Source organism: Phacochoerus africanus, chromosome X, assembly GCF_016906955.1.
Source record: "Phacochoerus africanus isolate WHEZ1 chromosome X, ROS_Pafr_v1, whole genome shotgun sequence".
Classification (NCBI taxonomy): domain Eukaryota; kingdom Metazoa; phylum Chordata; class Mammalia; order Artiodactyla; family Suidae; genus Phacochoerus; species Phacochoerus africanus.
The window spans coordinates 51,922,198-51,935,718 of record NC_062560.1 but is presented as its reverse complement, the minus strand read 5'-3'; the positions used below and the strand labels follow the sequence as shown (position 1 = coordinate 51,935,718).

At 36.5% G+C, this 13,521-nt stretch overlaps 1 protein-coding gene across 1 annotated transcript in view; it reads right to left on the bottom strand.

Annotated features, from left to right (window-relative positions):
* FAAH2 (fatty acid amide hydrolase 2) overlaps positions 1-13,320 on the bottom strand; it is a 269,155-nt gene extending 255,835 nt beyond the window's left edge. The window contains exons 1-2 of the mRNA XM_047764203.1: positions 13,161-13,320; positions 12,279-12,388 (exon numbers count right to left, since the gene is read on the bottom strand). Coding sequence (XP_047620159.1) covers positions 12,279-12,388; positions 13,161-13,320 — 270 coding nt within the window. The remainder of the gene's footprint in view (positions 1-12,278; positions 12,389-13,160) is intronic.
* Between the last annotated feature and the right edge of the window lie 201 nt (positions 13,321-13,521).

Here is a 13,521-nt window from a genome sequence, read left to right as displayed (position 1 = left end):
ATGAAATTGAAGAGGTCATAAAATCACTCCCCACAAATAAAAGTCCACGACCAGATGGCTTCACAGGCAAATTCTATCAAACATATAAAGAAGAATTGGTGCCCATCCTCCTCAAAATCTTTCAAACGGTGGAAGAAGAAGGAATACTCCCAAAGACATTCTATGATGCCACCATCACCCTCATTCCAAAACCAGACAGAGATACCACCAAAAAAGAAAACTATCGCCCAATATCATGGATGAATATAGATGCAAAAATTCTCAACAAAATCTTAGCCAAACGAATCCAACAACATACCAAAAAAATTAGACACCATGACCAGGTTGGGTTCATCCCACGTTCACAAGGATGGTTCAACATACACAAATCAATCAGCATCATACACCACATTAACAAAAGAAAACTCAAAAATCATATGGTCATCTCAATAGACGCAGAAAAAGCATTTGACAAAGTCCAACATCCATTCATGATCAAGACCCTCACCAAAGTGTGTATAGAGGGAACATTCCTGAGTATAATCAAAGCCATCTATGATAAACCCACAGCAAATATAATACTCAATGGGGAAAAACTGAAAGCCTTCTCACTCAAATCTGGAACAAGACAGGGATGCCCACTCTCGCCACTGCTCTTCAACATACTTTTGGAAGTCCTAGCCACAGCAATCAGACAAACAAAAGAAATAAAAGGCATCCATATAGGAAGAGAAGAGATCAAACTGTCACTGTATGCAGATGACATGATACTATACATAGAAAACCCTAAGGACTCAACCCCAAAACTACTTGAACTGATTCATAAATTCAGCAAAGTAGCAGGATATAAGATGAACATTCAGAAGTCAGTTGCATTTCTGTATACCAGCAATGAACTATTAGAAAAGGAATACAGAAATACGATACCTTTTAAAATTGCACCTCACCAAATCAAATACCTCGGAATACACCTGACCAAGGAGGTAAAGGACCTATATGCCGAGAACTATACAGGTTAAAGCAATGAAATCAAAGAAGATGTAAAGAAATGGAAAGATATTCCATGTTCCTGGATTGGGAAAATCAATATTGTAGAAATGGCCATACTACCCAAAGCAATCTACAGAGTCAATGCAATCCCTATCCAATTACCCATGACATTTTTCACAGAACTAGAACAAACAATCCAAACATTTATATGGAACCACAAAAGACCCAGAATCGCCAAAGCAATCCCGAGAAACAAAAACCAAGCAGGAGGCATCACTCTCCCAGACTTCCGGAAATACTACAAAGCCACAGTCATCAAAACAGTGTGGTACTGGTATCAAAACAGACAGACAGACCAATGGAACAGAAGCGAGAAAATGGAAATAAACCCTGACACCTATGGTCAATTAGTCTTTGACAAGGGAGGCAAGAACATAAAATGGGAAAAAGAAGGTCTATTCAGCAAGCATTGCTGGCAAACCTGGACAGCTGCATGCAAAGCAATGAAACTAGAACACACCCTCACACCATGCACAAAAAGAAACTCCAAATGGCTGAAAGACTTAAATGTACGACAGGACACCATCAAACTCCTAGAAGAAAACATAGGCAAAACACTCTCTGACATCCACAGCATGAATATGTTCTCAGGTCAGTCTCCCAAAGCAATCGAAATTAGAGCAAAAATAAACCCATGGGACCTCATCAAACTGAAAAGCTTTTGCACAGCCAAGGAAACCCAAAAGAAAACAAAAGGACAACTTCCAGAATGGGAGAATATAGTTTCAAATGATGCAACCGACAAGGGCTTAATCTCTAGAACATATAAACAACTTATACAACCCAACAGCAAAAAAGCGAATCAATCCATGGAAAAATGGGCAAAAGACTTGAATAGACATTTCTCCAAAGAAGATATACACATGGCCAGCAAACACATGAAAAAATGGTCCACATCGCTGATTATAAGAGAAATGCAAATCAAAACTCCCATGAGATACCACCTCACACCAGTCAGAATGGCCATCATTAATAAATCCACAAATAACAAGTGCTGGAGGGGGTGTGGAGAAAAGGGAACCCTCCTGCACTGCTGGTGGGAATGTCAACTGGTACAGCCACTATGGAGAACAGTTTGGAGATACCTCAGAAATCTACACATAGAACTTCCATATGACCCCGCAATCCCACTCTTGGACATCTATCCGGACAAAACTCTACTTAAAAGAGACACGTGCACCTGCATGTTCATTGCAGCACTATTCACAATAGCCAGGACATGGAAACAACCCAAATGTCCATCTACAGAGGATTGGATTCGGAAGAAGTGGTATATATACACAATGGAATACTACTCAGCCATCAAAAATAATGACATAATGCCATTTGCAGCAACATGGATGGAACTAGAGAATCTCATCCTAAGTGAAATGAGCCAGAAAGACAAAGACAAATACCATATGATATCACTTATACCTGGAATGTAATATCTAGCACAAATGAACATCTCCTCAGAAAAGACAATCATGGACTTGGAGAAGAGACTTGTGGCTGCCTGATGGGAGGGGGAGGGAGTGGGAGGGATCGGGAGCTTGGGCTTATCAGACCAACTTAGAATAGATTTCCAAGGAGATCCTGCTGAGTAGCATTGAGAACTATGTCTAGATACTCATGTTGCAACAGAAGAAAGGGTGGGGAAAAAAATGTAATTGTAATGTATACATGTAAGGATAACTTGATCCCCTTGCTGTAGAGTGGGAAAATTAAAAAAAAGAAAAAAAGAAGAAATAATAAAATAAAACATATACAATAAAAGCATAAGTATCGTATGATCTAAGAATCTAATTTCTGGGTATTTATCCAAAACTATTAAAATTGAAATTTCTAAGATATATTTACACTGAAAATTTTACTCCAAATTCATAAGCAATAAGAGAAACAACTTAGCTGGGGATTCTTTTGGTAGTTTATCAGGCATCTAATATGTTGTCCATGGTATCTTCTTCATTCTAATGTTGGCAGTATTTATGATCTCAAAATAGATACAAGCACTTTTCAGGGCTGTATGTTTAGCTCATATGTCGCTCAAGAAATAATCTTTTTAGCACATCCTCGAGCGAATTCCTAAAATTTGATCCAGTTGGGGTAGCTTAAGTGACATGAATTACATGACCCTGAATTAATTACCATGGGCCAGAAAAGAATCATACTGATATGCTAAGCCTATTTCAATTCTCTATTCCTGGGAAAAAGTACAGTTCAGGAGGAATTAAATAAAAGATTCTTCCTGAACAGAAATTATTACATATGACATGCTCAATTTTTATCATTGATCTAAAAAATAGCTGTTTAATTCAGTGGAAATCCAGTGTTATTTTTATTCCTGAGATAGCTTCTGAAATAAAGGAAAAGGAAAATAAAATAAATGTATATAATAGTTACAATGTGCAGAGAAGATATGATATGAATCTAAAATACTCAAAATCGACAAAACTTTCCTGAATGAAAAAGGGAAAGTGGGACAGAGGAAACAAGGATACACTATGGATGTATCTTGTGAGGAAAGTTGTGGTTCAAGAGAATAATACACCAGCAACTGTCTCCTGGCCCTGCTACTTACTATCTGTGTACTTACTATCTGTGTACTTACTATCTGTGTTCAAGTCACATATGTTCTCTATTGTTATTTTTTTTATCTGTAAAAAAGAGATTATAGCAGTAACTACAATATTAGATTAGTTTTATGGCTGAAATGATATTCAGCAAAACACCTCATATATAATAGGAATCAGTAAACATTAGATTTGTCTCTTTTTTTCTTTCCTCAAAAACATAGCCCCTGTTTTAGCCTCTGTAAGATCAGTACCTACTATTCAGCTTTTCTGAAATATGTATACTTGTATCATTGACCTCTGATTATTTACTTATTTAGTGTGAATTCTCATGGTACATTCCTTGTTAAAGCAGAAATGTTAGGAGATAAATTTATGGCTAAGGTGTAGTTTCTATTTGCTGATGAGATGCAAAGAGTTGTGCCTCTGTCAATGTTAGTCTACTGAAATTCCATACAAAAGCTTGTACATTTGTAGGTTCAAATTATCATACACACTATATGCTAACTAAAAGTATAATGTAGTATTTACTGCAACATTAATTAGTGTTTTGTTTCTACTGATAGAAAAGAATTGGAAAAAATGAAAACCAGCTGTGTTCTCTTTTATGTAATTTTTCTACCATGATTCAGATAATTTTTTGTTAGTGTTCTTTTGCCTTAGATGTGTTTATAACAGAGAAGTCAGAAATTGTTAGGGGATGAATTTCTCCTTGGCTTTTATGAAAGTTCAAAGTTACTATGGATATTAAACCAGTTGTCATACACAGGAAGAAGAGAGAGGAAATGGCTTTCATGGGAGAGCCAAAAGTCTTAAAGAGATAGTAGGATTTCCCCAAGAATAAAAGAAAATAATCATCTCCTTGTGCAATTAGTAGTGAGGGACATGTGGTTCATAAAACTTTCAGGAAGATTGACAACCACTTTGTCTGAGGAGGTTGTACCCTGGAACCAAAGCTCCAGTCCCATAAATTTTTATGTCCAAATATTAGACAGAATTCCAGAATAAAAATATTGTACAGGCTTTTGATAGCATATTACTAATAAAAGTCTGAAACAATGAATGGAATTGTGTTTATACTGTTTTGCTCTGTATAAAACCTACAGAAATCTTACATAATTGTGGAAGTTGATTAAATGTGGGCAAGAAGCATTCATAATGACAGGACTTGAATTTTCAATAAGCTTGGCAAGATGGAAACTCAGAGTGTGAGATCAAGATGGTGGAGTAGGAGGTTGTGGAGCTCATCTATCCCCTCTACAAGTGCATTAAAAATATGTCTACACATGGAACAATTCGTACAGAAAACAAACTGGAAAAGGGCAGATTATCTTCTATACTACCAAAGCTACAAGAAAGATCTATCCCCATGTTACTGGGTAGGGCAGGGGAAAAAAGGAATCAGGATGTGACTTGCACCCAAAAAGGGATTTATAAAAGAGAGAAGATCCACTGGGCAGAACCTTGCCCTGGGAAGCCCCTTGCCTGATGGGAAATTCACCAGCACAGATAGAGATGTAGGCCATGAAAGACTGGTGTTGGTGGCTGCTGCCTTGCCACCCTTGCCACTCTGAAGTAACCACCAGAGAGGTCTACAAATACACTCAGCAACTGAGCACTGAATCCTAGGCAGACTTACCCTGGGAGACAATTCAGTTTAGCTGTACATAAACAGCCCAGGTTGGTGGGGGGGCTAGGATTTTCTCTAGGCTAAAATGGAACTCTGCATGCACATGGCTGGGGCATGGTGGGCCATGACAAACTTTGTTAGAATGTGCACTGGGTGGTGCAACAGAAAAGCATATCTCAGGTGGACAGCCCTTGGGGAGAGTACACAAATATTTTTTTCCTGGCAGGAGGCCTCTGCTTTGCCCACCCCATGTTGAAGCTTAGCATCAAATCTGGAATGGACAGAGTCCAGAAGGGTTGTACCAAAGATGCAGCCCAGGTTCTGGGTGGCAGCACAACCACCTTAATTTCTGCAACTTCAGCACTCCAGTCTCCAGAACCATATAGAAAACCAAAAAAACACCAGTGATTCTAAATGATGCAATAGATGAGTTAGGATTAATTGATATTTACAGGACATTAGATTCAATAAAACCAGAATAAACTCTTTTCAAGTACACATGGAACACTCTCTAGGTCATGGAACACATACTAGGTCACAAAACAAGCCTCAAAAAATTTAAGAGGATAGAAATTATTTCAAGCATCATTTCTGACCAAAATGGTATAAAACTAGAAATCAACCACTGAATGAAAAATGGGAAAAAAAAAAAACAAACAAATGGGGATTAAACAGCATGCTACTAAAAATCCAATAGGGCAATGATGATATCAAAGAAGAAATGAGAAAATATCTCAAAACAAATGAAAATGAAAACACAAACTTACAAAATCTATAGGATACTGCAAAAGCAGTTCTAAGAGGGAATTGCTCAAGAAACAAGGAAAAACACATGAAAAGATGTTCAACATCACTCATTATTAGAGAAATGCAAATCAAAACCACTCGGAGGTACCACCTTACACCAGCCAGAATGGCCATCAGCAAAAAGTCTACAAACAATAAGTGCTGGAGAGGGTGTGGAGAAAAAAGAACTCTAGTACACTGTTGGTGAGATTGTAAATTGGTGCAACCAGTGTGGAAATCAGTAGGGAGATGCATCAGAAAACTACAAATAGAACTACCATTTGATCCAGCAATCCCACTCCTGGGCATCTATCCAGAGAAAACCATGACTTGCAAAGACACATGTACTCCAATGTTCATTGCAACACTATTTACAATAGCCAAAACATGGAAACAATCTAAATGTCCACTCACAGAGGAATGGATCAATAAGAAGTGGTACATATACACAATGGAATATGACTCAGCCATTAAAAAGAATGAAATACCAGCATTCTTAGCAACATGGATGGACCTAGAAACTATTATGCTAGTGAAATCAGCCATACAATGAGACACCAACATCAAATGCTTCCACTGACATGTGGAATCTGAAAAAAGTACAGACGGAATTTCTTTGCAGAACAGATGCTGACTCACAGACATTGAAAAACTTATGGTCTTATGGTTTGGGGGGTGGGGGGATGTGCTTGGGCTGTGGGATGGAAATCCTGTAAAATCAGATTGTTATGATCCTTATACAACTACAGATGAGATAAATTCATTTGAGTAAGTTAAAAAAATAAAATAAAATAAATAAAAATATAAACAAACAAACAAACAAAAAAAGAAACATGGAAAATCTCAAACAAGCAATCAAAACTATCACTTAAAATATTAGAATAAAACCCAACATACAAAACCCAAGTCAGCAGAAGGAAACTAATAATAAAAATCAGAAGGGAAATAAATATCAAAAAAGCAAAATAAATGATGCAATAGATGAGTTAGGATTAATTAATAACCGAAAGAGCTGGTTTTTTTTGAAAAGATAAAATTGACAAACTTTAGATCAGGCTCATCCAGAATAAAAGTGGGAGTACCCAAATAAACAAAATAAGAAGCGAAAGAGGAGAAATAACAACCAATACCACAAAAATACCCCCCAAAAAATAAAAGAATAGTATTAACAACTTAGAAGAAATGGAAAACTTTCTAGAAATATACAACCTGTCAAAATTGAGTCAAGAAGAAACAGAAAATTTGAACATACTACTCAATACAAGTGAAATAGAATTTGTAATTTAAAAGCTCTCTGAAAACAAAAGTCTAGGACACAAAGGTTTCATTGGAAAATTCTGCCAAACCTATGAATAACTAGTAGCTATCCTTCAACTATTACAAAATATTATAGACTACAGAACACTTACAAATTCATTCTATGAAGCCACCACCACTCTGATACAAAACCAGACAACGACACTACAAAACTACAGGCCAATATATTTAATGAGCATGAATTCAAAAATCTTCAACAAAATATTAGTTGAATCCAGCAATATATAAAAAGGATCTTACACCATAATCAAGTTGGATTCATTCCAGAGTCACAAGGATGGTAAAACATAGGCTTATCAATGTGATATACCACATTAGCAAAAGTAAAGACAAAAACCCCATGATCATCTCAATAGATGCAAAAAAAAAATACATTTGACAAAATTCAACATCTGTTCATATAAAAACTCTCACCAAAGTTTAGAGGAAACATACCTGAGCATAATAAAAGCCATTTATGACAAAGTCACAACCAACATAACACTCATTGGTGAAAAGTTGAAAGCCTTCCCCCTATATTAAAGAACAAATCAAGGATGCCTACTCTCACCATTTCTGTTTAACATAGTATTGAATGTCCTAGTCACAGAAATCAGATAAGAAAAAAAGAAATGTATTCAAAGGAGAAAGGAAGACATACAATTGTCACTATTTGCATATGACATGATGCTTTATATAGAAAACCCTAAAGGCTCCGCACAAAAACTATTAGAACTAATAAATTAATTCAGAAAGGTAGCAGGATACAATATTAATAAACAGGAATCTGTTGCATTTCTTTACACAACAAGGAAGTACCAGAAATATAAAATAAAAATCAATATTGTTTAAAATCATGTTAAAAAAATAAAATACACAGAAAAAAACTTAACTAGGGAGGCAAAAGATCTATGTGCTGAAAACTCTAAAAGATCGATAAAAGAAATTGAAGATGAATCAAAATGGAAGTGGAAAATATCCCCAGCTCTTATGTCTACTCAAAGCAATCTATAGTTTTAACGTAGTCCTTATCATATTATGTAGGACATTTTTCACAGAACTCTAACAAATAATCCTAAAATTTAAATGGAACCACAAAAGACCATAAATTGCCAAAATCAACCATGAGAGAAAAGAACAAAGCTGGAGGTATAACCTTATCAGACTTCAGACAATAACACAAAACCACAGTGATCCAAATAGCATTGTATTGGCACAAAAAAAGATGTATTGATCAGTGGAACAAAATAGAGATCCAGGAAATAAATCCACACACCTAACACCAATTAATCTACAATGAAGGAGGCAAAAATGTACAATGGAGAAAAGATAGTCTCTTCAACAAGTGGTGTGAAAAATGGAGAGCTCCATGTAAATCAATGAAATTAGAACCCTTCTCACATCAAACACAAAAATAAACTCAAAATGGCTTAAATACCTAAAAACATAAAATTCCTAGAAGAGAACATAGATAAAATATTCTCTGACATAAATTTTTGCTCTATTTCTTACATCAGTCTCCAAAGGCAAAATAAATATAATAAAAAATAAACAAATAGGAGATAATCCAACTTAAAAATTTTGCACAGCAAAGGAAACCATTGAGAAAACCAAAAAACGACCTATGGAACTGGAGAAAATACTTGCAAACAATGTGAGTGAAAAGATGTTAATATCTAAAATATAAAAACAGTTAATAAAATTCAATATCAAAAAATAAGTAACCCAAACAAAAATGTGCAGAAGACCTAAATAGACATTTTTTTACGAAGAAGATATAGAAATAGCTAACCAACACATGAAAAAATGCTAAACATTGCTAATGATTAGAGAAATGCAAATTAAAACTACAATGGAGAATCACCTCACACCACTCAGAATGTCTTTTATTTTAAAGTCTACAAGTAATGGAGTGTGTGTGGAAAAATGGGTACCTTCCTGTACTGTCTTCTGGGAATAGAAAGTGGAGTAGCCACTATGGGAAAGAGTATAGAGGTTACTTTAAAAAACTAAAAGTAGAGTTACCTTGTGGTCCAGCAATTTCACTCCTGGATGTATAGTTGGGGAAAAAACCCTCTAATTTGACAAGATTTATGCATCTTGAAGTTCATAGCAGTAATTTTCACAATAGCCAAGATATGGAAGCAACCTGAGTGCTCATCAACAAATGAATGAGTAAAGAATATGTGATTCATATATAAAAGTGAATACTATTTAGCAATTTAAAAATAAAATAATGCCATTTGCAGCAACATGGGGGGACATACAGATTATCATACTAAGTCAAACAGAGAAAGACAAATGTTATATGATAACATTTATATGTGTAATCTAAATATAACACAATAAACCTATGTGCAAAAAAGAAACAGACTTACAGCCATAGGAAACAAATTTATGTTTACTGAAGAAGGGATTAATTAGAAATTTGGGATTACGGGGTTCCTGTCGTGGCTCAGTGGAAGCGAATCTGACTGGCATCCATGAATGCACAGGCTCGATCCCTGGCCTTTCCCAGTGGGTTAAGGTTCTGGCATTGCCATGAGTTGCAGTGTAGGTCACAGACACAGCTTGGATCCCATGTTGCTGTGGCTGTGGCATAGGCCAGCAGCTACAGCTCCGATTTGACCCCTAGCCTGGGAACCTCCATATGCTGCAGGTGTGGCCCTGAAAAGACAAAAAAAAATGGGATTAACCTGATACAAACTATACATAAAATAGATAAGCAACAAAGATTTTCTGTGTAGCTCAAGAACTATACTTTCTATCTTATAATAATCTATAATGGATAATAATCTGAACTATATACACATATATATATCTTAGTCACTTTGCTGTATACCTGAAACACAATACTGTAAATCAACTATACTTCAATATTAAATAAATATATAACATAAATAACTAAAATATATGGAAACTCAGAGACAAATTTTACATACATAATTTAAAGAAAAATAAACTAGTGTGATATCTTGTACCTTGGAATTTGTTAAATGTTTCTGCACTACTAATGTAGTTTCCACCTCTCTTACCACAATTTAAAGATAAATGTCTCTATCAAATTTCTTACAGGAGCAATAAGCATGTATCTCTTTTTTCGGGCATAGACTTGATTTCACACATTTTGTCTTCTTGACCTCATGAGTGACCTTGATTCCATTGTGCAGGCTGGGACATATGGACAGCATGCCTTTTGTTTGAATATGAGGAAATCTTCTCTTATGGAAAAAAATTAAAAAGTTAAGTGAGTACAGACTTAAATTTATTATAAGGCCTGCAGAAAGCGGATTTACACGGAGGTTAAGGTAAAAGTTAACATAGATGGAACATAAGCACTTCATAGTTATTAATCTTGTATCTGTTGAATCAAGTGTAGGGAGGCTTAACATCTTTATATTCATAGATAATTTATGTTTTGTATATAGAGAGATGTGAGGTGGGAGAAGTGAGGTGAAAAATGTTGGGGTGAGGATGGGAAGTAACAGTGAAATATCAAGAACATGGATCCACTCCATGAAACAAAGAAAATGGTTACAATGTAATTTCCAGGTCAAAATTCAAGTAGGGGAAGTAGTGGAGTTGTAACATATAAATTGTCATCAGATATTGGCATCCAAGTATAACTAGGAAACATAGGAATTCTTCAGGAGGGAATGGTTTTTGCATGGGAAAATAACCCTTAATAAAATAACTTAAAAAAAATTGGGACCCTAAAACGATACCACAAAAAGTAAAATTTCTCCCTGAGTAAGTGGGATGATTTTGCTTAGACTTGTTCCCAAGAGAAGAGAAAAATAAGGAGGTGAGAAAAGCCACAAATGAGGGTAGCTTTTTAAAACATTGAAATGTCCTTTATGGCCACACCCACAACATGTGGGAGTCCCTGGGACAGAGATTTAATCCACACTACAGCAGTGACCTGAGCCAGCCCCTTAACTTGCTAAGCAAGCCATTAGGATACTCCTAAAATGTCTTAATCATGTTAATGTGTTACTTCTTTGATATATGTATAAATTTTTATTAAAAAATTAAAACAGCCTCCAATGGGAAAAGCAGAATCTTTCAAAGCAATACATAATGATTACTATGAGGATATTTTGCAGTGTGATGCAAGAAGAATATAAAGTAGTTTGTTTTTTTACATTTACAGTAAAATAACACCAATTTGAAAATTTGTATCTAATGACCTTGTTATTTATATTCAGTGCAGGATAATAATATGCTTTTGTATAAAATGCCTTAAGATCTTAATCATTCAAAAAAACCACTAGGAAATTATTATTGGAACCTATGTAGCAGTAAGGAAGGTGTGAACAGGAAGTTTATTTACATTTGAGGTGGAGAAACCCTGGAACAAGCCACATTATCTCAGTGTCTTCCCCTTTAAACCCTGGGTGGGAGCATGTCTAAACAGCTATGACTAGCTACACCACAATTGCTATGGAAATGGCACAATCTTCATAAATAGATTCACCATTATATCAGTAATGAACTGATGATACCTTGGATTCCAAGTGGACAAAGACTAAGCAGGCATAACAAGTTACCCTGGTTTTCACAGTACAGAGCATCACTTGATGAGGAAAACTGAAGGGCTAAAATGCTTCTGTTATTTCTGGTAGGGGCTTTGGAACTGTGGCAACTCCCCTGGTTTTAACAGTAAGGTTTGAGGCCCTTTTAATTATGGATCTTAAGTTCACATTGTCCCTTTCATCCTCCAGTTCCTCTGAATCCAGGAGTATAATACATTGGATAAGTAGTTGAGATAATGAGATGAGAGCCTTAGCAACATGAAGAAAATCTAAAATGTTGGGCCTTAAATTGTGATTATCCCACCTACAGACCTATAGTCCCTGTGTCATTCCCAATGAACAAAAGCTGACTCTAACTCTGATGCCATTACCAAGACAAACTTTAGAAACCTTCAGTAGACCACAAGATATAGAGTCTATATGAGGACCTTGTACTAGCACTACTCATACCTCCACCAGAAAGTGCTTTTTGTCATTCACTTCACACAAGACACTCTGATTGATAAGTATCTGTTGAATAGTATAAAATATACCTGGCAGTCGCAAAGTCAAAAGTGCATCTACATGTGGAAAGATTCACACAGAAAATTTACTGAATGCTAGGAAAAATTTCAAGATTTTTTATTAACTATTTTGTTAAGCTATTGCTGATTTACAGCCTTGTGCCAATTTCTGCTGTACAGCATAGTGACCCAGTAATAAATATATACTTCTTAATCATACTATCTTCCATCATGTTCTATCCCAAAAGATAGGATATAGTTCCCTGTGCTGTATAGCAGGACCTCCTTGCTTATCTATTTTTAATTTAATAGTTTGACAGAGCAAGCCAATCTTCATATAATTAGACAGAACAAAAGATAGGGGAAAAGGGAAAAAAGAAAATGAGAAAGGAAGCAGGATGGGACCTGCACTCCCAGGGGGGAGCTGAGAAAGAAGAAAATTTCCTGCACTCAGGGATGTCCCTAATGGGGCAGGGTGGAGTCTTGTACAAGATAACAATGCAAATCGGTTTGAAGCAATTAAAATGGAAACACCCTTCACAAAAGGTCAGAGCTACTGCCCTGTGCTTCCCAGCCCAAGATAACCATCTGTTAGTGCAGGCAGGGGTTGGGAACTAAAACTTAGACTTTGGATATCAGACTCAGGCAGAGAACTGGGAAAAAAACGGGTCGGCCATGAAGAAACAGCCTGGATGTACTAGAGTCTAAGGTGTTCACATTTGAGGGTATAAGCTGAGGAAACCTAGATGAGTTTTAAGGCCAGGCACCATTGTTTGGGGATTCTGGAGGGAAGGGGTTTGATCCACCAGTATGACTTTGCTGCACCCACTCTCAGGCTGTAGGACACTGCCTGTTTCAGTTCTTGGAGTTATAGGGTAAGCAGCTGCTGCCTGGCAATGTGGGGGAAAGCCAGCACCCTCACCCCAGCTATAGAGAGTGGCCCCTCCAGCCACCTCACAAAGGGAGGGGGCTGAGGGAGCAGTATTCATGCTGTTGCTACAGAGAGCAGTCCCTCAAGTCACCAGGGGAAAGGAGGGCCCATATGAGCAGAGTCAACCCTTGGGCTACAGGGAACAGTCCTGCTAGCTGCCTGGCAAAAGGACAGGCTGTGGAACTGTCATCTGCCTTTATAGCTACAGAGAGTGGTCTATCCAGTTGCTTGGCAAAAGGAGGAGCCATGGGAATAGAAT